This window comes from Betta splendens, chromosome 6, assembly GCF_900634795.4.
Source record: "Betta splendens chromosome 6, fBetSpl5.4, whole genome shotgun sequence".
NCBI lineage: Eukaryota > Metazoa > Chordata > Actinopteri > Anabantiformes > Osphronemidae > Betta > Betta splendens.
The window spans coordinates 912,592-938,017 of NC_040886.2; the positions used below are offsets into that span (position 1 = coordinate 912,592).

Below are 25,426 nucleotides of genomic sequence, written 5' to 3' on the forward strand. Positions count from 1 at the left end.
ATTCAGAGGGCTTCTTATCAGTCTTCTCAGTTTCCCAAGAAAATTTTCAAAGGGAAAGCCTGATATCTGATCCAAAGCTCCATGCTTCATACAGAAGAACAGACTTTTGTGTGCCCTGTAGCAATATATTCTGTGAATGTTATGATAGCAGCTTGTTAAGATGTTCGGCATGATTCATGACCCAAATTAGACTCTTTTACACATGCAGGTAGCACAGCAGCATGTACTAGGCTGATGCTGTCATCTGGCCACAATCCAGGGAAGAGTCAGGGGCATCACAGTGGGTAGAGTGAAGGGGAGAGTGGAGGCGTGACAGCTTTTCTGCATCTACTGTACATCATAGCACAGTGAAATGCAAGCTTTTAGCAGAGCTGTGAAGGACCTGTTACGTCATATAATATCAGTTGTTTTATGCATGTCGCATCCAGAACAACTGGGTCGAGGCACAATTATGTGGTCTATACACACTATTCACAGTGCTAATGGTACATTCTCACAGGTTGAGGCTGCAAAGCTGAGCTGCAGCTTCCATCATCCACACAACTAAAACCCGTTTCAGGCTCCTGTGATGGTTGTGGCTTAATCTATTTATACTCACATGTACTGCACAAATACATTTACAGTAAAGCAAGCTACTTGTAGATAACAACACACCTGTGCCAGAAAATATTTACCTGTCTTCCTTACTTAATGTGCAGAACAGCTGTTAGTCAGTAGCTGAAAAGTGGCCGTGAGATGAGAAGGTTCAGTTTTAGGATAAATTAGTGATTAGTGATTTTTAGAGTTACCTGATGTGGTTCACAGATAACACCACTACAACAGAAACTACAGATTAGAACCAGATCATGTTTAGGGAAGCATTGCCATGCCAACATCACTGTGTCTGTGTCACTATGTTCCACACAGCTTTTCTGCATCAGTGCTGTTTACCTCATCAGTCCTAGAGTCCAGGCCGTGTTTGATTCATGTTTTCTTTATCATCTACTGATGTGCTCAAGGTGCCTCTGCTGCACACTTTAGCCCGTGTAAATGCGCTATCGTTCCATCAAGGATGTATTAACAATAGGTCTGAGTATGGTGAAAGAATATTTGATCCCTCTTGAGTTGGATAAAATGTGTTTCATGCTCCATAGTTTTATAATGACAGTTGCTCTTTTTTATTTGTTTCCACAGAATCACACTCGCTGCTCTTTGTTGCACATTGTCATGTTTACTATGGCCACTAGGTGTTACATAGTTATGACATCCTCCTGGTCAATGCACGTTTGATAACTGCACTTGGTTTCTGGATGACCTGAGTCATTGGCATGGCTCATCCTGCTGCCTTAGTGTGCTGTTCTCATCTGATTCCCTGTTCATGCCTCCACACCTGTAATAAAAGTCAGGGGTTATCTGTGTTATATTAATGAGAGAAGGGTTATCTCTGCTTCAAAGCAAGTAATTTACATCACACTCCTCAGGGCGGTGGGTGAGGCGATTAGGTCTGTGGCACATCTCCTTTGGCCACACAACAACAAACCTCACCTGATTTGTGTGAGGTTTGGTGTAAATAGGCCCTAACGTTAACACACTATTGACATGTGAAAGATAAGAAAGTGACCTTTATGTAATGCAGTAATAAGTAAGTAACAGTAAGTAATGCAGTGACGATGATGTTTTTAGTTGGTGCATCCTGATCTTAACTTGCAGTCTTACAGTATACAAACCAAAGCAGATACTTGTTTAGAAGGTCTTCGCTGCCTTTTGTGTCTCATGCTGTGAACAATCTCGCTCTTCCTGATTATTCCAACCCCTTCATCTTATTTTGAGTTTTAACATGAATACATTGATGCACCGTTATGATGACAAATAGGTTTGATTTTTGTATGTGGATTACATTTGTAATGCCTGCTCAGTATATTACTTTAAACTAAGATGTTCTCAGGAAGAGCATTAGTGAAGACCAGATATTTGCACTTAAACATAAATAATGCAAAGTTGCACTGGTGTGTGAAAACACATCTAACCACAAACACATTTTACAGTTGTTAACTTTTGGAATCTGTCACTTGATGACCTACATGTACAGTATATGCACAGTTCTGGCACCAAAAGACAAAGGCATCTGTGGTGGATGCTGTGGTTTCCCAAGAGCCAAACATGTTAATGGTTCCACGAATCCTAGGTAGCATTCATGCTGAGGACAGAAGGAGGCCATGAATGGATCTTTCTGAGCACGATGCGCTACATAAGATTAGAAGACATCCTGCCAAGCCACAGCGTCACCATAGCTTTGATCACTATACAGTCATCATGACTCCTGTCAGAACCAAGCTCATCTTGGCTCACAGTCACATAAATGCACCACACGGAGTACAGTGTGAGGGGAAAGAGTGGCACATGCCATTCAACAGTGACTGTAGGTCAGTGAAAGACATTGATGAAGGTGAGGGTAGAGCGCTGTATCAGCGGTCCCACTGCATGTTTAATGACACAGAATTATTGGCCTTGTTTAGGAATCTAAACTGATCCAAAACAGGAAAGACTTGGGTTTCAAGGGCTCACATATTACATCATCACAAATCTCTGCATGTGTGTGAGTGTGATGAAGCGTCTGTCAGTCTGAATGTTGGGATGGAATAGACCAAACTGGCCTTTCCAGTACTTATCATGCAATTCTCTCTCTGTTCAGTCACTTAGAGGGGGTGCTGTTCGACTGTGGCTGTGAGATCCGCTGGCTGCAGCTGTGGCAGCTGAGAGGAGAGGTGGGGCTTAGCACTCAGCGCCTACATTGTCATGACGGCATTCAGAAGATACTGCTGAACGATATGAACATCAGCAGCTGTGGTAAGAACGGTCGCCATCCCCTTCACCTCACACTATAGACATTTGGTGTGACACAGTAAATGTAAGCTTCTCTCACCTCTGGAAGCTCTAGAGGTTTCTGTGGAAACCAAGGTTAGTCTTGTAAACATTTGAAGATGATGTGTCTTGTCTTTCTCTCAGACCTGCCCGACATCAGTGTGAGCCACACCAACCTCACAGTCATTGAGGGCGACCGAGTGACAGCCATCTGTAACGGTTCAGGCTTGCCGTTACCGGAGGTGGACTGGCCTGTCAATGGCCTGCATTCCATCAATGCACAGGAGGTACGGAAGACTTGCAGTTACACTTCTAGTAGGAATACATGGCTATACCTGAATTTTATACTTACTTACGTAGCTGCAAGTTGCTAAAACTTATCTCATGAATAACTTGTATGCCAGTTGGCATTAATCATTGACATGATGTCCAGCAGCAACAAACCATTCTACAACAACTTTTCTTGTCTTATTCATTGCTTTTACCTTGCTCATTAAGGTCATATTTCCTGATTAGGCTGAAAGCATTGTGTGATGTGCAGTGGTCTACTCTATATTCATATATAGCTGTCACTGAAGTGAAAGGCGGGTTCTACAGGTCTCCAGTCAATCACAGAGCCACGTATTGTTTATACAACAGACCCAGACTCATGGCTGCCAATGTATTTTGTTGTTTTCTCTCCAGGCTAAAGTTTACGACAACAACACCATCCATTCCATCAACATTACTTTAGTCAATGTGAGCAGAGACGACAATAACTTCCTGCTCACGTGCACAGCCACCAACGTTGTGGGTATGACCAATGCTTCAATCCAGCTAACGGTCCACTGTGAGTACATGCAGTCAACACGTACACGCTGCTCTGTTCTCTCAGTCTGTGTGGTTTTCATATTCATGACTGTTTACATGCAAATATTGGTATAAATTACCCTGTGATTAAAAGGTCACAAAAGCACAACACTACGGAAAAAATATTACAAAAATGTTTGTTGTTGTTAATGATAATGTTAATTTTCTTTTCTTTCCTTTCTTTTACAGCTTTATAACGTCCTTTTGATTTACTGTATTTGTAAGATAGATGCTCTTAGACAGTACTGGCTGTTCTTTCGATATCCATTCAAGGTCAGAGCAGATCATAACACATTTTCTTGGCTTCCGTAGCTTTATGGTTCACATTTGACAGTTTTAGAGCAAGGGCTAAATTTAAATTAAAAGATTCCTAGATTCATCCTAGACTGTGCTGCGCTTGGTCCCAAAACAATAAACAAATGGTCAGATAGTGATTTTTTGGCAGCATATGACCCGAGCCAACTGATGAATCTAGCATTATGTAAACGTTAATGCATATGTCTTTCCAATGTTTATGTGCATTAGAAAGTACTACAATCATGAATGCACCATTTTGTCAGTGCAGTCTCCACCCACACATCAGCCTGCGCCCAGAGGGCCAACTGTCAAAATGCTTTAAGGTGCCTTGTTCTCAAGGCAAGCCTCAAACTCAGTTCATTTGAGAACTGAACTTCCTGCTCACTATTTGAGGCTTGGATGGTTGTTTGTTTGGAGCTTTGCCAGGACAGATGAGTCAGTGCACAACACATTAAAACAGCTACATTGCTCATTGAGGCATGAGCTGTGGTTTATATAGTTATAATGATGGATGAACAAGAGAAAGAGTAATTCAGGAAAAGATGCATAGTCTGACAAGCTGAAAAGCAAAAGTACTGTTTGTGTAATATCAATGTTTTATTTGTTATTTTGTAATTCGGTTATCAATACCTTCCAAGGGTGTAAAGATCTAGACGTAAAGTTGGTGCCCTGACTAAAAAACACAACAAGCCTGGAATCAATTCAGAAACCTCATCAAGATTTTGAACATACAAGCAAATTTAAAAATTATTCTGATAATATACAGTACAACAGTCATAGTCAAAGGTCAGGTTCCAAGGTTCCAAGACTAATATGTGACAGCCTGTATGTCAATATAATTTAAAAAAAATTATATATCTTATTAGCAGCCCCCGGCAAGGCCTTGAGGGAAACAGTGACTGTCGGGTGACCCCTGAAATTAAAACCCTACTGAACAAGAAGTAGTAGTGGGCTTTTAAAATAAGATAAGATAAGCTTTATTGATCCCACAGTTGGGAAATATTTAATTGCTGGAACATCCACAATACATCAAAGAAATTGTGCAGGATTGAAGAAAAAAGGAGCATAAGAAATAATTGTAACAATAATAATAATAATAAACACCATATGTACATATTTACACTTCACTAATAGTGTCCAAGATAAAGTGATCAACAACAGTGCAGATTTGAGCCTGTTGAACCTCCACTTTGTACAGTCTAATAGCGGTGGGGATGAAGGACCTGCGGTAGCGCTCCTTCCTACACTGTTGGTGGATCTGTCTGCCAGTAAAGACGCTGCTTAGAGCTCCCACAGTCTGGTGCAGTGGATGAGAGGAATTGTTCATGATGAATGTCAGCCTGGCCAACATCCTCCTCTCACCCACCTCCTCCACCAAGTCCAGTGTGCTACCTACCACAGAGTCATAGAATGTTCTTAACATAGAATAGAATAGAATAGAATAGAATAGAATAGAATAGAATAGAATAGAATAGAATAGAATAGAATACCTTTATTGCCCCGCAATGGGGAAATTACTATGTTGCAACAGCACGAAGACATATAGACATATATAGAGAAGAAATAGCATAATAATAATAATAATGCAATAATTTATTCTTATTTATTTATTTATTTATTTATTCTTATTTCTAAAATAAGAATTTAGAAATTAGAACTTAGAACTCCACAGGTTATCAACATTATGTACACAATGAGGTAAGGTGACTGCACCAAACAAAGTGAGTAAGATATTAAAGTGTCTGGTGCAATTGCCCTGGAGGTGTAGCGTGTGTGTGGGAGTGTGCTAGATTTGCGCACCATGTTATAATTGCTCGTTATAAAGTCTGAAAGAAGCAGGAAGCAAAGACCTGCGGAATCTCCCCTTCCCACAGCAAGGGTGGATCAGTCTGTCTGAATCTGCTCTCCAGGGCAGACAGTGTGTCCTGCAATGGGTGGGACTCGTGGTTCAGCATAGATGTGAATTTTGCCAGAACCCTTCTGTCTCCCACCTCCCTCACTGACTCCAGAGTGCAGCCCAGGACAGAGCTGGACTTTTTGATGTCCTTAAAGGCCTGCACACTCCAAAAAAACACTCCACCTCCTCAGCAGGTGGAGGCGACTTTGGCCCTTCTTGTACAGGGCATCAGTGTTATTATTTCAGTCCAGTTTAGTTTTTGGTTGAGGTGAACACCCAGGTACTTCAAACTATCCAGAGTCTCTATGTCTGGATGCCCTGGATGTGTGTGATGTGTTTTTCTCCTCTGGAAGTCTATCACCATCTCCTTGGTCCTCCTGGTGTAAGACTGGCACAAGTGGTTGCCCTCGCACCAGTCCACAAAGTTCTTGATGACTGAGCTGTTCTCCAGCTTGTTCTGTCGTCTGAGAACTTTTAGATATGACAGCTGCTGGTGTTGTATATGAAGCCCAAGGTGTAGAAGGTGAAGATGAATGGTGAGAGCTCCATCCCCTGAGGGGCCTCAGTGCTGGAAACCACCACCTCAAACAGACAGTTGTGCAACCTCACGCACTGTAGTCGGTTAGTGAGGCAGTCGGTTGTCTGTGCTGTCAGCTGTTTGCCCACTCGTGTCAAAGAACATGACCCTCACAGCGGTTCTGGCAGCCTCCAGGTGAGTCAGTGCCCGGTGCAGCAGTTAGATGACAGCATCATCCACCACGATGTTTGGCCTGTATGTAAACTGCAGCGAGTCCATTGCTGTCCCCAACACAGAGTGAAGGTCGCTTAGGACTAGCCTCTCCATGGTCTTCATCAGGTGGGCGCTCAAGGCTAGTGGTCTGTAGTAGTTCCGTTCCTTAGCGTGTGTTGTCTTAGGGACCGGAATCACAGGAGGAGGTTTTTCCACAGCTCAGTGACTGTCTCCACACTGTCTACTTTTGACAGTCTAAAACACCATAAACAGCAGCTCGTAACTTTACTCAAACTTCACAGGGCAAGTTAAAACAATTAAAGGTCAAATATATTACTTACTCAGTGCTCATTTGATCATTCTGTCCCCGCTGTTTTTTTCTGATCTGTCCTGCAGCACAGAGACATAATGCGTCTAGCCTGTGGCTCTGTTCTGTCTCTGGTCTCTCTGCTGCGGGTCCTGATTCCTCACGGGTAGCCTCGTCCTCCTCCAAACAGCGTTTGTCGCTGTACAACTAACCACAAATATCATACTGTGCTGAGGAACTTGCTGTCTTCTAAATAATCTACAGCGGGACCTCTGGCCATTGAATTTTAGTGCTGTAAGAGTATGCGAGGAATAACAATAGCGAATTGAGCTGTTGTGCTCCAGCAGGCTGGCTCCGCCCCCTCTCAGCTTGCTGGAGCAGGTACAGAGGAAACTAGGAAGAACTAGTTTTTGAGCCCACAGCAAACCATCTGCCTAGGTGTCTTACGGGAGCAGTAAATGATAACTTCTCTGCATTGAATTTATGGAGCAATCTGAGTGTCTCTTCATTCTTAAATATTACCCGAGGTTGTTTTGGTCAACCCCCACTGAAACACACATATTTTCCCACCAAAGTGAGGACATTTTGACAAAGTAAGGACATTTTGGCAGGTCATCAGTTCTTTGAAGGCCTGTTTGAGAATTAAGATGTGATATTATGGAGCTGAGATTAAAATTGAGTTTTGGTTCGGATTAGAGCAAAGGTTAGACATCTAAGTTTAGCTGTGATGGTTAGGGGTAGGGTAAGGGGCTAGGGAGGCATTATGTCACTTTGTCGTAAGAACAAGGATGTGTGTGTGTGTGTGTGTGTGTGTGTGTGTGTGTGTGTGTGTGTGTGTGTGTGTGTGTGTGTGTGTGTGTGTGTGTGTGTGTGTGTGTGTCAACACACTTGATAAGGGGGATTCATTTGTGGTAGGATGGCTGATGGCTTGAGTTTCTTCTGTTCCTATGAGCTGTTGTAAGATGATGACACTGAGCAAATGTCCCAATCGATCATGTAATTAGCGCATTAGAATGATGACCACAGTGTTTCTGTTCCTCTGCATCTGCTCACATCCTCCAACTATTAATACAATAAGACGCTAGAAGCTTGATTGCAGTGCAGGAATATAACATATGAGTTGTCTGTCCTCTAGCTCATGTCACCCTTTGCTCTTTGCCTTTTCAGTTCCTCCCACCATCATCAAGCTGAAAGAGCCAGAGCGTCGCCACGACACATGCATAGAGTTCACTGTTCGAGGCTCTCCCCATCCAACCTTACGGTGGTTCTACCAGGAAAAGGTACTTTTCTTTTACCAGGAATGCTGTCCTGCCCAGCAAGCAACACTGCCCCCACAGATCTAATAAACCATGTCAGTGTTTACTACCAATATGAAAAAGAAAAAAACATAATTGTTTACTACTTGCTTTACTACAAGGCATTATCATAGTTAACTTTCACTTTTATAATATAGAGGAATCCCATAAGTAATAAAAAGGATTACAAAATAATATTTTACCCGCAGAAAATATATTACATTCAAATTAATGAAACTCAAACTTTCTTATTTGTTAATATTGATTACGGAAAGAAAGGAATCAGCATCTTTTGTGTGTGATACTGGAGAAATCAAGTCCTACTGTTATGGAAATCTTCTTATAAAGAAATCAACTGGAGATCATCAATGTGAGCTTAATGCTCACAGATAAAAATTAAACAATATATAAAAAACATAGATAACACACCAGGATAACAATAAAAGTGCCTTTAAAGCCAGTAACCATTGAGGCAGTTGAGTGCAATTGTCCATGTTTATCTGGCTGTTGTGCGGTGGATTGTCTATGATTGACTGGAGTCTGTTCAGCGCATGTTGCTCCGTCACAGAAGTTAGGCTGTTCAACTCTGCTAATGATAGAGCCTATCTTCCCAACCAGCTTATCCAGTCACAAGGATTCCTTCTTCTTTATGCTGCCTCCCCAGTGCACCACTGCATCAAAGAAGGTGCTTTACACAAACTGGTAGAACATGTTCAGCATCTTTTTGCAGAACTTTTTAGGAAGTACAGTAAAACACACAGTGCTTGTGTTAGTTGTCCAGTCCAGTTTCTCATCCAGCTGTACTCCCACCACCTTCATGTGACCATTGATGGTCATCGGCTCCAGTTGAGGACCGACCATAGGTCAGTCTCTTGCGGTGCTCCTGTGACCAGTATGTCTGACTTGTAGTTACCTATGTGTGAATGGGCTGGAGTGGTTAAATCTTTTGAAAAAATTGTTAAGCTGATCTGCTCTCTTCACGTCACCTTCAACAATTCCTCTCTTTGAGCTGCATCCAGTGATTGTTTTCATCCTGTTCCACACCTCCTTCATGCTGTTGTTCTGAAGCTTCTGCTCCAGCTTCTTCCTCCTTCACCTCCCTGAGCTGCACTTTGTGTTTTCTCACTACATGTTTAAGTTCCAGCTGATCGCCATCCTTAAAGGCCTTCTTTTTTGGGTTCAGACTCTAGTCTAGATAGTTGGGATTAGTTCATCACAACAAATCAACATATTTAAAGAAAACATTCATTTCTACTAGAACAAGCAAACAAACTATAATATAATTCAGAACTGACTAATCCTGGGTGTCAACCTGCTCTGGACCAGGATAGGTTTCAAGAGTACATCTTCATAATGATTTTATTTAGGTTAATTCAATCTACTTATTATATGACTCCAATGTGAGTGTTTCAACACAGGCATCCAAATAAATCTCCATGGTAACTAGATTGGGTTTAAGTGATCCTGCTTTTGTGCAAGCAAGTTAAGGATAAATTCTACCAGGATATCTTTGTTGTCTTGTGTTTTGCAATAACCCTCTGCACAATTATTACTGTATCACAATATGATTATAATTGGGATGATTTAATGTAATTTAATGTGCACTGCTCCATTAAGGCATAGGGTTCAGATAAATTGGATTCATGATGTGTAAAAGCTGATCATACATACATTGTGTACAGCTGATTTAAAAGCATAAAGTGTCAAAGTTTTAGATGCACAGATACTGGTTGTGTATCTCTATGGCACTGTTTATTTGTTGCTTTGTTGTCACTCAGGAAATCTCTCACACTGAGTATGTGCGTCTTGACATGGATACGTATCAGGACTACATAGAGGGCTGCCTGACCTTTAAAAACCCAACGCACCACAACAACGGCATGTACGCATTGGAGGCTACTAACTACCTGGGTATAGCCAGCAGTAAGGTGTACGGCCACTTCCTGGACAAGCCCTTCAACGGTAAGTCAGAACATGCGCATGATGTGTAAGCAACACACAACATTTCCCTTCAACAGGAACCACCAATTTAGAGATCAGACTTTATGCCGCTATTTTATGATGTTACAGATTTTAAAGCTGTTGATGCACTTTAATGCTCTTAACTCTAAGCATGAAGACGTGAAGAACCGGCAGACAGTGTCATGTTACATCCCTATGCTTCCACAGAGGTTTTCATTAGCAGCTCTATCTATGCATGTCGTGATGTAGTTATGTAATGCTTAAATATAGTATAAGTGTAAATTGGATGTGGAGGAAATAGGACGTTAATTATATTTAGATGAGAGGCGAAGATGTTACCTGTGTTATTTCTGGTGTTTTGATCTTCTTCACACTCAAACACCCCACTTCTAATCTCACACTTGCTCCTGTTTTAGTCTTTTAGCTGAAGGATCATGTTGTTTCCACCTCATTGTTTGTACAATATCTTTTCCATCTTTTCTTGTCTGTCATTCTTCTTTCGCAGGATCAGAACTGGATTATGATTATGGTAAGTGCTTTTTTTATGAGAGGTGTCTTTGTGATATGTTCCAGGCAGTAATACTGACGTTAGCTTGTGTCACATAATAGTCATTCAACATAATACGCAATGGTAATACACAATACTGCAGACATCACTCCAGTGACACCTGACTGACAGTCACAGTATAGTGACGTCTAAAGCCTGTGGTATTACAGTATGCAACGAGAAAGCTATTAGTCATACAGTTTACAGTTGTTAGTAGCTCATTTTCATCCTGTTTTTATACATAAGTACATTTAATTGCTCTATGTAGTGCTACTGTAGATAGCTCCATAATAATGAATACTGTTACACTGCAAGTGAGATTACTTAAAAATGTGTGGAAACTGGTTGCCTTGAAAAATTTAAGTAATGGTAAGTAAAGACTTAAGTGAACTCAACTTAAAAAATAGAATACTTAAATGTTTAATTTGAGTTCACACAAAATCGTTAATGGTATTAACTCATCTGCTATATTCCACTTAAAACTTGACGTTCAGGGCACTAATTACTTGATTTATTGATTTAACTTATAATTATTTATAATACTAACTATGTTATTCAGTGGTTTCGAGCAAAATTTTATAACTAATTTCTATTTAATTTAAATACTAGAACAATGAAATCATGAAAAAAACACAGTCAAAACAAATGTATTCTTGTTCTTTCTTTTAAATTCAAAATCAGAATTTGTAAAACTGGTCGAAAACAGGTTATAAAATACAGTAGAATATGGTTTTGGACATTGTACTATTTTGTTTATTAAACATGACGTTCAGGTTTACAGTGTATCTCTAGAAGGACAGACTACAGTAGGTCAGAGTGTCTAAGTCACTTCCATGTGGTTTGGGAACCTTCCTCATGCTGAATCTCCTTCTTGTTCTCTCTCAGTGACACCAACTGCAGAGACTCACAGACCTGAGGAAGATAATTTCGGGGTGAGTGACTTAACTATTATATTACTACTATATTATACTATACTACTTTAAAAACCCATGTGTGCTGAAACTGCTTCCTTCCAAAATTAAAGGAAACGAAAATCTTTGTAACCTTCTTTAGCTTCATTCTATCTGTTTTTGGCTGTGGGGACTGGAGAGACCCTCCACAGAAACCCCCCAGGAATCGTTCTCCCCCAGCTACTTCTCCAGCAGCACAAACAAGCTTGTCAGTTGCTCAAGTCATGTAACAAAATCAGCCTTTCACACATGACTCGGGGCCAGCTACAGCGAGCTGATCACTTGCTCAGTCAGCAGGGATCCTTGGTATGAGCATAAAAGTCAGTAGTCCTAGTGTTAAGTAATTATTCTTATTGAACCTTATAAGTGTGATATTAAGATAAGAGAGATAAGAGAATCTTTAGTAGTCCCACAGTGGGGAAATTTCAGCTCACAAACAGCACAGGCAAAAAAAAAGTACAGCAACAGAATCAGACTTAAGCTGAGGTGGCACCGTACAACACTATACAGATTGAGTATGGAGTCATAGGTTGGGTTATTGTATGTTGTATAAATATAACAGATATTGCACAGTTTTGCACAAATATTACAGATGTACAGACTTCATTTCCTGCATAGCCACTGATAGAGTGGGTCAGTTATTAGTTATTGTGCAGAAGGTAGTTAACAGTGTCTTATAGCAGTGGGTAAGAAGGGTCTACGATATCTCTATGTTCTTCTTGTGCGTTCACTCTTTGCTAAAATACTCTTGTGGCTGCTGAGTCTGAGACCTCATTCAAAAGTAATTAAGTTCAACACTTGTAACTGAATGTTCCCATCAGTCAATACAACCAACTATGTTACACCTTCCAAAACTAGTTCCATATAGTTTTATACTGTATAGATGAGTGTTTTTGTGATTGTAGGTGTCAATAGCAGTCGGCCTTGCGGGATTTGCCTGTGTGATGCTGGTGGTTCTTTTCCTTCTCCTGAACAAGTATGGAAGACGGTCCAAGTTTGGCATGAAAGGTAAGAAGCCATCTCTGTGTTTCTGAACAGGATGAATTCTTGTGTCCAAGACTGAGACACATTACAGTAGGACTAATTGTGGCTAACAGAACAAGCAGGCAGCAATAAAAAGATATGCTGCTGGAAGTATAGAATATCACTTAGGTCAAAGATTCATGTGTGTGTGCGAGATGTCATGTGTCTCATCATCTTCATGCTTCTTGCTTCCCAAGAAATTAAACTGCCAAAGACAGAGGCAGACACCTCTCTCAGAAGGTGTATTGGCCACTTAGCGCTGCCCTTAAGCCTTGAGTTTATATTACTACAACCTGTTGCATTCAGACTGATCTCGCCTCTGTCAGGGAGAATTTAATGGAAGTTCACCACAAGGATAAACACAGAAACTAAATAAATCTGCATTGTCCTCCTCCATCACCTATTTTAGATGCAGCAGACACTGCTGTGGTAGTAAAGGTGGCATTTTACCACTTTTTATAGATGAATTACTGAGACACTATCCATCTAGAAATCCTTTCTGTGACATCTCTGCCCAGGCAGAGGATGTTTATTTTTCTCCACTTTGTGGTTTTTGGTGTAAAAATATAAAGAAGGTTTGATGGATTGCCATGTTAAAGTCACACACTTGTTGCTGAGTTTAATCAATAAGCTTTTGAAACAAGGGCAAAACGTAAGTTTTGCACATGCTGATTTTCTTTTTTTGTCCTGTCCAGCAGTTCAACAAGCAGCATGTATTAGTCGGAATGCCGTATTGTGATGGACAGTTTTTCTTTAAGAGGAGTATATAAATATATATACAGTATATACTCTTCTTGATTAATGGTTTATTTTTGGCTTTATTTAGTCGATCCTAAATATGTGTGATGTCCTAGTGCTGGTGGGCAGGTTGAGTTTGTGCGTTGGGGTGTGTGTGTGTGTGTGTGCGTTGGGGGGTGCAACCAGCTGCTGAAACCAAACAAATCAGTTAAGCAAAAAATAGACACAGAGTAAATAATATAATATACCCAGGACCTTCTCGCTGTGAGGCGACAGTGCTACCCACTGCACCACCATGCCGTCCTCATCCAAACATACATATACATATATAATAAACACTCAACACAAATTATTATACATAATCTCATAATACTTAATAATAGCCATGACATACAACATCACAACTACCATAATCACATATTATTGATATTGATAGTGATAAGTACCAGTAATATTTACAGGCAGACGTTGGTGCATGAACAATGCCACATGTGAAAGCCAAGGTGATGGGAGGAGCTCTGCCACCACACCCAGTCAATGAGTGGAGGGAGGAAACCCAAATGCCCAATAACTCAATAATAATAATATTACTTCTGTTTTTTGTTCATCCATGTTTAGTGCTAGCTTTGCATCTGGCCATATGCTCACCAGATGTTCGCAATAGACAATAAGTCATGATATTTAATGCCCAGTACTCACCTCAGACCTCCCCCAGATTGTTGCAAGTTATCGCCTCATTCCAGCGTTATCTTGTATGTATTCAAGTTACAGATCTTGCCTGTTAACTGATTCTGCCTTAGTCCAGTCTCCGTGTACAGTAGCCAAGCTTATCTTGTTTTGACCCTGACTGCCTTGACCGCCGATTCTGCCTGCTCCTTTTTGATATTGCCACTCACCGTAAGTCTGTCTCAGAACTGTGCCTGTCCTTGGATTCTGCTGTGAACATTAAACTCTGTTTAACCTACCTTCTGTTCTCCGACACGTGCATGTGGATCTAATTCGTTAAGTCGCCTGACAAACGTAGTGACCCTGGTGCCATGGCGCTCATCATCGACAAGTTATAACAAAACATAAAGAACACAAGAAAAGAAATGATCATCACATCAAGTTATGAGATTACTTAAATATAATGGCCCTGATGTGATCTGGAGTCAGACGTGCTATCATTGCGCCATGGAGTCTTTGCAGCTGTTACAAAAGCTGTTTGGATTAGGTCAAATTAAAGGAGTACAAGCATAGTGACAGGCAAGAAAACAATTCAACATCCCAAACAAAGTAACCCTGATGTGATGAGCTCATATCCTCAACAACATATAACATGATTTAATGATTGATTCAAATCATCAACAATTTATGACAAGACCTTAAAAAGGTGCCGCTGGTGTGATGAGCTCATCATCAACAAGTCATAAGAAGAGATAAACAACAGGTGTCACAAATGGCATATGTTATGAGAGGACTTAAACAACTTGGCTCTAAAACACTCCTCAAATCAAGTTAGGAGATTCCTTAAACATATTGAGCCTGACATGATTTCAACATGCAACTTTCTGATCCGGAGACAGACGTGCTACCATTGCACCACAGAGTCTTTGCAGCCAACACAAAAAATGTTTGCAGTAGGTCAAATTAAAGGAGCACAAGCATAGCGATAGGCGAGTGAAAGAATCAACATCATAAACAAACTCTGACTTGATAAGTTCATATCATCAACAAGTTATGACGATACTGAAACATGACCCTTATATAATGAGATCATGTCATCATAAAGTTGTAACGTGAGTTGAACATAGAGACCCTGATGTGATAAGCTCATATCGTCAACAAGGTGTAGCTCATGATCACAATTTGTTACAAATCTTTTGACATATTGACATAATTATGTTATGAGAGACCTCAAACAACACAACCCTGAAATTGCCCAAAACTTAAGTTATGAGCTTTCTTAAACACAATGATTTGAACACACTACCTTCTGATCTGGAGTCGGAATGGCAGAAGTGACAACCATTGAATCACAGAGAGGAGAGGACTTAAAACAAGATTGCCCTGAAATGACCCTCACATCAAGTTATTAGCTTCCTTAAACACAGTTTCCCTAACATGATTTAAACATGCAGCCTTGTGATCTGGAGTCAGATGCGCTACAATTGCACCACAGATTACTTGCTGCTAACACAAAACATCTTTTGAGTAGGTCAATTAAAGGAGCACAAGCATAGTGACAGGCGTGTAAAAGATTCTACGTCATAAATAAACTGACCTAATATTATGAATTCATATCATCATCAAGCTATGACAAGGCTGCAAATCTGACCCTGACATATTGAGATCATATCAGAAAAGGGCATAAATGCAGTTATGACATGACTTAAACATATTGACCCTGTTGTGATTTGAATAAAAAATTGTCTGATCTGAAATGAGACAGGCTACCAGTTTCCCACAGAATCTCTATACATAACATAAAAATATCAAATTAAAGGAGCATAACCATAGTAATAGGCGGGTATAATATTTGACATCACAAACAATCCGACTCTATGATGATGTGCTTATATCAACAAGTCATAATGTAACTTAAACGACGTGACCCTGATGTGATGCTTCAATTTTCACATACAGTAGCCAAGAGAGTAAAGTTCTCGATTGTAATGCCACCACAGTGTGTCATTGGTGGTCTATGGATTATCGGCCTTTGGTGAAGAAAAGCCTTTCTTACAACCTTTACCCAAGTCCATAACACTGAATAAGGAGGTACTGTCAAAGTGTCCAGAGGCTTCACAACAGGGTACAGCACATATGCAATACCTACACAGCCATAGGCCAGATTAAAAGACTCCAGGGTGCAAAACACACACAGTCAGTAAATTTGAAATAAAAGTATTTTAATAGAACAGGAAATTGTACCAGGATGGATGAAAAGCATGTTGACAGAAAGAAACTGTCACTGTCACATAGTGATGAATGGCTTAACAAGATTGAGATTCATTCTAAAAGGTAGTGCCCAAAGTTGCATCATGTTGCAAATCAGTAATGAGACCCAGCAAAAGATTCCCCAGACAAAGAAACGAGCTAATCTTCACTGGCCAAGTCAGGAGGGACTCACACATACATACACACACGCACTCTTCATCAACCATCTGTTCAGTTGGTGCTACCTTTCAATCCTGCATCACTGCTGCTTATGTGTCCTGTGCTTCCATCACACACATAATCTGACTTGCACCCACCAAGATAGAGTGTGTTGATACGAAGTCTCAGCCACTCAAATGGAGGCTTTTTAAAGAAGACAGAGCTGAGCAGAATTGGTGATTCTATTAAATCCCCATAAATTCCCTACTTCATACACTTAGTCCATTTGCAGGATAGGGAAATTGTATCTTTGTTTTCTGTTCCATATAAATATCATCATCTTTATCGTGATGCTTTTAGAGCTAATATTCCTTTAATGTCTAGACTGAGTGCCCATCCACCGCTCTGTCTAATTCAACCTGAGGTTGTTTTTTTTTGCTTTGTTTTTATTTATACTTGATAACAACAAAAACATAATATCAAGGTATTTGTGTAATACATCACACATGGTAATGGCCAATCCTATCAATCAGTTCAAATGATAAAGTCACGTCTGCTCTCTTGTATATCTTGTTAATTTGGTCCATTTTTTACCCATTTGTGTCAGCCTTTCCGTAGGGTGAATGTTCTCAATTGTCTGCCTCCACCCCTCTTGCGTTGGGCAGACAGGAGGTGGAAGGTTTTTATAAAAACATTTTTGATTCAGGGATACAGAAATATTTTAGTATGCTTATTACTTAATTATTTTATAATTATTTCAAATGTTTCTACAATTTCTTGCTTATAATGTTAAAATACAGCTAAATATTCCATCAATAAAACCAAAGAAAATATGGTGGAAAATGTGTGTGCTTATCTGGGTCCTTGTCCTTAGCTCTGACTAACTAAGCTCTGACTATACTGTAATTAACAACAGATCATACAATATTGTGCTGCCAATATTTTGACGAAAATGTTCATGATGCCTCATTCAAAAGCTCATTTCATAGAACTGTTATCCAGTGGCCAATATACTTTAACAATAAATTTTAAAGATTTACAGAGGTTTTAGAGATTGACAGGAGCTGGTTTAACGGAGTTACACCTGTCTTATTTCGGTACTACCTTCGCTGTCTCTCCTCTCTCATGTTTCCGCATGCACCAATGAGGATAGGTCATGTGGAGAAACATGCTTCATTTAATTTCACATTTTCTGGCAGAAATCTGTTGTTTATGTTGCTGTTTCTGCTGTGCATTATTTGAGTTTTTAGTTTTACGTACAGGGATTAGCTTGGTGACCTGAGCTCCTCATGTTAGCATGTTAGCAATTTCGTGTTATGTTGTATTGTAGCAATTTTGTACACTTTATTTATTTATTCAGGGAGCTGTGAAGTGCAGAGATGGAAACATCTATACATCTACATGTTTGTTATTTGTTTCATGCAGGTATGGGTTTATTATTTCATTATTTTAGATTATGCTCACCACCGTATTTAAGCACCTTTTCTTTTTGCTTGTATAGCCGCCGTGAAGGGCCAACTGTGTAAATTATGTTGAGCTACTTGTGCTGTCTCTCCTCTCACGTTGCAGCATGCACCAATGAGGGCAGCTGTGCAGTGCAGATAAGGAAACATCCATACATCTACATATTTGTTATTCGTTTCCTGCAGGCCAATAAATGAGAAAATAAAAGTCCAACTACTGGAGTGAAAGAGAGAAGATTAGTTAAACATGGAACAATGATGGATAGAAGAGATAGAAGAAAACAGAGGAGCTCAGTGTATAAATGAAGTCCCCCCCTATGTCTATTGCGGATTAACTAAGAGATGGTTCCTGTGACTAAAAATCATTGCCAGTGACCTGAACCATCTCTAAAAGCTTTCTCAAAAGTGTTCTGCTGGGAGCATAAGGAACTATGAGGTCTTTAAGATAAGAAAGAGCTTTAGCATTAAGTGCCAGTAGGTGAGTAGGAACATTTTAAATCCTACATTTTACAGGTAGCCAGTGCAGAGAAGCTAATGTAGGAGAAATGTGATCTCTCTTTCTAAGTCCTGTCAGAACTCTGGCTGCAGCATTTTGAATTAGCTGTAGGCTTTTTAAGGAGCTGTTAGGACATCCTATGAGTAAGCAGTTACAGTAGTCCAGCCTAGAGGTAGAAAATGCATGGATCAGTTTCTTTTCATCGCTCCGAGAGAGGATGCTTTTATGTATGATGTAAAAGTGAAATCCTGGTCAATGACACCAAGGTTCCTCGCAGTAGAATCTGAAGCTAATGTTAAGCCATCCAGGGTGGCTATCTGACTTAATAGTGTCTCTCCGTGATTTTTAGGCCCAACAATACGAATTTTAGTTTTATCTGAATTCAGTTGATGGTAGTTTTGGGACATCCAAGATTTGATGTCTTATAAACAACTTTGAATTTTGACTAGTTGATCTGTTTCATTTGGTTCCACAGGCATATAGCTTTGGAACCAAAGCATAGCAATGAAAATGTATAGTAATATATAGTAATAGTATATATATAATATATAGTAATGGTATATGTCACAAGCGGTGTTGGAAAAAAGACGGCGGACCCACATGCACAGCTTTAGAGGCTCGCAGTAGCAGATAAACGGTTTATTGTTTCTCTTGGTCAAAATAGAGGCACAGGTCAAAAACCAGGAAGGCAGATTGGCAAAAATACAAAGACGGCATGCAGGTAGGCAGGTCAAACCAGCAAGAGGTCATACACAACAGAAACTCAGGCTGCAGCACCAACAGGGAGACTCCAGCACTGTCTTGATGATCCCGAGACCCCTCAAGCTGTCGACAGGCCTGGGAGCTGTATGCACATTGGATCTAGGCAGGGAGATCTTGACCAAACGGAACAATAAATTTCTGTGCCTACTTACGTGAGGCCTCCTTTAGGTGTAAGTCCTGAGTGGAAAGCAACACCTGGTCTCCCACCTCGTAGGCTGGCTCTTGAGAGCGTTTACGATTGGCATTGACCTTGAATCGGGCCTGCATCTTCATCATGGTCCATCGTGCCCGCAACCATGTCCGCCAACAACGGGCCACCAACGCGTGGGCTGATGGCATCTTGACCTTCCCTTCCAGGGAGGCAAAGGGAGGGGATTGGAACCCATAAGCGCACTGAAACGGGGTTGGCCCAGTAGAGGCACAGGTATTGTGCGCGAACTCCACCCAAACCAACTTCTAAACCCACGTAGTATGGCTCTGGGATGCCAGCAGTCACAGGCCGGTCTCAAGCTGTTGGTTTGCCTGCTCCGTCTGGCCAATCGTTTCTGGATGGTAACCTGAGGATAAGCTGGTCTGGGCCCCAATCAGGGAACAAAACTCCCTCCAAAAACGGAAAATGAACTGTGGACCTCTGTCCGAGACAATATCTTTTAGGAAACCTTGGATCCTAAATACATGTTGTAGCACCGCCTGGGTCATTTGCTTAGCCGACGGCAACTTGGGCATGGGGATAAAGTAGACCAGGCGGGAGAAGCGGTCGATGACTGTCCTTACCACTGTGTTCTCTGCCAACTGGGGCACCTCTTGTTCTCCCATCCGCCTATCTCCGACAAATGTTTTCCGCTCGTTATGACTGAGCTTCCGGTCGACCTGGATAGCAAGAGCGACAAATCATCATCATCAATCTGCTTGAGAGCGGTGGAGAACCTAGCAAACAACGGACTCAGACGCCTGGGATCATTCACGCTGCGTAAGTTCAGAAAGCATTTCCTCCTCCTGACAAGCCATGCCACGAGCGAGATCCTGGAGAGCGGCTGTGATCCAAGCCTCATGGGCCTGCAACCGCTGTTCATAAGCCATGAAGTCCATGTTTGGCCAGATCGTACTGTCACAAGCGGTGTTGGAACAAAGACAGCGGACCCACATGCACAGTTTTAAAGGCTCGCAGTAGTAAGACAAGACAGATTGGCAAAAATACAAAGACGGTATGCAGGTAGACAGGTCAATCAGGCAAGAGGTCATAAACTCAGGCTATGGTACCGACAGGGAGAATCCAGGAGACGAAACGTGCAATCAAACAGAATCATAACAGGTAAGCCGAGAAACCGAGAAAGATTTAAACCATCCCAATGCTGTTCACTGCATACACTGCTGTTCACTTACCGGTACAAATCTTATACCCATTACTGTGCAATAACCCTGCAATGACCTCACTCTAACTGTACTGTACTGCTTTGTACTGTGCCAACACAAACTGTTCTGTACCTGTATTCTTGCTCATCTGTACTGCTGTTGTGAGAGGTAATTTCCCCACTGCGGGACTATTAAAGGTTTTCTTATTCTTATTCTTATTCCTTTAATTCCGATTCTATGTTCTAGTCTCTGTAATAGAATGTTATAATCAATTGTATCAAATGTAGCACTAAGATCTAACAAGACAAGGACAGAAACTAGACCATTGTCTGGAGCTAAGAGAAGATCATTAGTGATTCTAGCCAGAGCTGTTTCTGTGCTATATTTTCTAAATCCTGACTGAAAATCTTCATACAGGTTGTTCCCACTCAGGTGGTCAGATAATTGTTTATCCACGCTTTTTTCAAGACTCTTTTGAAATTTGAAATAGTATATAGAAATAGAAATAGTTGGCTAGTTCTTCAGGGTCAAGGGTTGTTTTTTTCAATAGAGGTTTGACCACAGCCACCTTAAAAGCCTGTGGTACATATCCTAAATGTAAAGATTGTTTGATTTGATTTAATATGGACCAGCTCATCAAAGTTAGAACTTCTTTGAGTAATCTGGATGGGATTGGGTCTCAAAGACAAGTGGACTTGGAAGATTTAATTATTAAAGTTAACTTCATATGAGTTATGGGGGAAAGGTAAGAAAGAGGACTTTGAAAAATGTATTAAATATGTTGGATCTAGACAGTGATTTCTGTCATTTCATAAAGTCATTGCTGTTGAGATTAATGGAGGTTAGTCTCAACACAGCTATGACTCTTAGTCAGCCTGGCTACAGTGCTGAAAAGAAACCTGGGGTTGTTTTTGTTTTCCTCAATTAAAGAATAATAATGTGTTTTTCTAGCTGCACAAAGTGTTTTTTTTATATATTATTAGACTGTCCTTCCATGCAATGCAGTTTACACTTATTTTGTCAGAATGCCACTGCCTTTCTAGTTGTTGGTCCTGTGCTTTAGGCTGTGGATCTCCGAGTTATACCATGGAGCTAACCTCAACTGATTCACTGCCTTCTTCTCCTTCAGGAGCCACCTAGGCAAACACTTAACTATGAACGCTGGATTCTCTAACTTCACGTTTCGGACTATGGAGTCACCAATGATCAGAGTGGGTTTCTCAGCAGGTGTGTCGCTGAGTGGGGAAAATCTGTTTGAAACGTGAAGCGGTTGGTGGTGCACCGTGGGCGCCTAAAGCTACGTTTCTTACGAGCCGTGACCCAGTCGTTACCCAGCTGCCTGGGACCTGCCGGGGGACTGGTAGCAGCTAAGCTAGGAGGCTCCGCACCGGCTTAAGGGACCTGGCTAGCTGGCGCTGTTTTCTAAAGTGCGAAGCCGAGACTGTAAGTCTAACAACCTCGCCTCCAACCCTGCAACTAGCGTACACCTATTACAGATCCCATTACCATCACTAAAGGAGGCGGAGGATAAGCTAAACATAAGACACACCGAGCACCGAACAGAGCGAGAGGGAGAGGAAAAGGGGGAAGCCATAGCAGGAAAGTTAGCTAGGAGCTACGCTAGCGGACAAAACACATGAGTAAGTGAACCCGACACTCTTACCGTGAGTCAGCCAATTCCCTCCATCAGCATGTGAGTGTAACGATGAACCAGAAACAGAGCAGAGTACAGCTTCTCTTTTTTCTTTCCCTTCAGAGACTTTGCTCATGTACTTCTCTCCTCATTCTTGTCGTGTCCCAGATCATCCCACCATCTGCTCTGGTGTTTTATTAAGAACCAAGAAGCTTCCTCAGGGCTCGCTTTACTTATTCACACACAGTCACTTAAACAGGCTCACTCTGCATCTCTGGCAGAACCTTTTCGTTTCTACCCAACAGTACAAACATCTGCAGATATTCTGTCTTTTAGTTTGTTTTTCACTCCTTCAACAATGTATGTTGTTTACAGAAAATTCAGTTTTTTCTTAAGGTAACGTGGTTTAACTCTTCCTGTGATTTGGGATAGTTAGAATTTAACAGCTGAGGTGAACAGAGCAGTTCACTAGGTAAGACCAGATTCAGCATTTCCACAGAATGCCTGTATTGTTTTAGATACAAGGTTAGAATTATAAATGGGAACATGGGACTTTGGTTTAAAGAGCTACTGTGAAAACAGTTTAAATATGAATCATTATAAAGGAGCCATTTGTTCTCATTTAGCTAATTCAAATGATGCTACCAGGAAGTACTTATTGTTTTTAGTATCAGTTGGACAGGGTGAATAAGCTTTAGGACAGAAAAAATGATGGATTGAGTGAGTTTCTTCGCAATGGGGAACTGTATGTGTACTGTACCATAAAGCTCGGAGGAAATATAAAAAGTGTTGTAGGCAAAACAAAGGAAGCGGGAAAAATGAGGCCATAGAATAGATAAGTTGGATCAGGTAAAATGTTGGTTATTACAGTAAACTGGTGATAAATGATAAAGAACAAATCCATATATAGAGGATGACCTGAAAGCAGATGGATGGAGGTTTAGCATTACTCTGTGGAAGATGCTACCTGTTAACTGTTCATTGCACCGAAATGATTCCATTAATGTAGATTTGAATGTTGCTTTGTTACAGTGTGTCAATGCAGCCTCCTCATTCATGTCCGCAGACAGACACTGCTTAATCTCTAGGTAGTAAAAGGAAGTGGCTCATTACGTTACGAATACAGACCTCGTCATCTTATCTCTTGACTAGCATACATGTAGGAGAAAATTAGCAGAGTTCTCAGAGAGGGAACATGAGACCACTTTCTGTCTTGTTGGGACATACTATTGTAGAGCCTTAAATTCCCACAGGAATTGTGTCGTTTTGAAACACTTGTCTGACTAATAATGTGTGCAAATGAAAGGCAAGAAACCACAGAGTGACTGAGTTTCTTGACTCAGGGAAAATAAGGATTGAAACCAGTTTTGTTCTATAAAGTGGTGAAATGACCTTTATGGCACTTTGTGTATTTACTGCACACTGTACAGTGTACAGTGTGGGAGCTTCGACATCCTAAGCCTTTCTCAGGTTTGTGGTTTTTACTGCTGTGGCGAGACACCTTAAAAAAACAATCTCAATAAAATAAAATGTGAATAAATGTTTATCTGAAATTAGGGGAATTAGAAATATCCACACTCTGTTCTGCTCTGCTGCTGGATACTGGCTGATCTTAGTCAACACAGTGTTAGAGCACCGTGAACCAGAACAGAGCAAACGAGATCACTGACAAAACTGGAAGACCAGGCACCATAAATGGTTTGAAACAGCCAAAGTTTTAAAAGGTAAGAAGCATTAAACGCTTCTCAATTGAAATATAAATACATTTAGTATTAGTTAGTTAATTCTTTCAGTTCATTATCATCATCAGTTCATCAGTCCTAATTGTTCTAATAAAACATTTTTGAAACGTTTTAAATTAACCCCTTGTAACGTCAGTTTTTTGTCATGATGCCTCATCATTTTTAGCTTAAAAAGAACACAAAGAATGCATAATTTTAATTTAATAAATGCAAAGGGTTTTTTTTTGTTTTCACACAGTTTTGTCTCTAGAAATGCACTGTGATTTTAAAAGATGTTTTTAGTTCGTACGATAGTTTGGGTGAAAATAGAATGATTTGAATGAATGAAAGTGACTACTGGTACTTTTTCTGTTACAAATCATATACGTAATAATTTTGGAATTATTAATAGGTACTTTATGTAAGCTATTTATATTGTATTTCATATGTTCAATTAACTATTTTGTATTTGAATGTGCATTTGCGTTAGTTAATTAAAAGAATGTCCAATAAAAAGCTATTACGTTATGAGTATATACAGTAGCAGTGAAATTTACTGCTATTTAATGGGTGCCACCTAAAATCTTGCCTAGGGTGCCAAACTGGTTTGACCAGTTCAGGTTATTGTTGAGGTGAACACCCAGGTATTTAAATCAGAGTCCACACTCTCAGTGTCTGAGTCTGGTTGTTCACCGGTGTGTGTGGTGGAGGTGACCTTCTGAAGTCCAGAACAAGCTCTTTTGTTTTGCTAATGTTAAGAATTAGGTGGTTATTTTCACACCAGACCATGGATTCAGAGATTGCCTCCTGCTGTACCCCCCCCCCAACAATGGCAGTGTCATCAAAAATCTTCTTGAGGTGACAGTGGTTGGAGTTGTACAGGAAGTGTGATGTGTACAGCGTGAACAGGAAAGGAGAGAGCACCGTCCCCTGAGTACTGCAGACTACAACGTCAGACTCACAGTCAGCAGTTTAGCTTCACAAACTGTGGCCTGTCTGTGTGGTCCACACCTTCCACCTCCAGCTTCCTCTTTAGCAGTAATGACTGGATGGTGTTGAAAGCACTGGAGAAGTTAAAAAGCAGGACTCTCACAGTGCTTCCAGACTCTAGGTGAGACTTGGCCCGATGCTGCAGGTAGATGAAGGCATCATCCACCTGATGTCTGGTTGATATGCGGACTGCAGCAATCCAGTGCTGGGCTCACCTGGGTGCGGAGGTGGCTGAGGACGATCCTCTCCAAGGCCTTCATCAGGTGGGAGGTTAAGGCGATGGGTCTGAAGTGGTTCGGCTACTACTTTAGGAACCAGAACCAGACAGGAAGTCCTCTAGAGTACTGGTACTCTCTCCAGGCTCATGCCCAGAGTGAATATGGAGAGGATCACCTCACTGAGCTGGTCTGCACACTCCCTGAGAGCTGATTCTTTCCTGGCCTTTGTTCTCCTTAACTCCCTCCTGACCTGGTTCAGTGTGAGGTAGAGGGGGGTGG

The 25,426-nt window shown here is 40.9% G+C and overlaps 1 protein-coding gene across 7 annotated transcripts in view; it reads left to right on the forward strand.

Annotated features, from left to right (window-relative positions):
- LOC114856775 (NT-3 growth factor receptor-like) overlaps window positions 1-25,426 on the forward strand; it is a 110,764-nt gene that overhangs the window by 53,587 nt on the left and 31,751 nt on the right. For all 7 annotated transcript variants that reach the window (XR_003786129.3, XR_003786130.3, XM_029152483.3 and 4 more), the window contains 8 exons: window positions 2,672-2,826; window positions 2,986-3,128; window positions 3,526-3,670; window positions 8,089-8,201; window positions 9,995-10,178; window positions 10,684-10,707; window positions 11,611-11,657; window positions 12,581-12,683. Coding sequence is in view for 5 of the 7 variants with exons in the window: in XM_029152483.3 (XP_029008316.1) it covers window positions 2,672-2,826; window positions 2,986-3,128; window positions 3,526-3,670; window positions 8,089-8,201; window positions 9,995-10,178; window positions 10,684-10,707; window positions 11,611-11,657; window positions 12,581-12,683 (914 nt within the window). In the remaining 2 variants the exon portion in view is untranslated. The remainder of the gene's footprint in view (window positions 1-2,671; window positions 2,827-2,985; window positions 3,129-3,525; window positions 3,671-8,088; window positions 8,202-9,994; window positions 10,179-10,683; window positions 10,708-11,610; window positions 11,658-12,580; window positions 12,684-25,426) is intronic.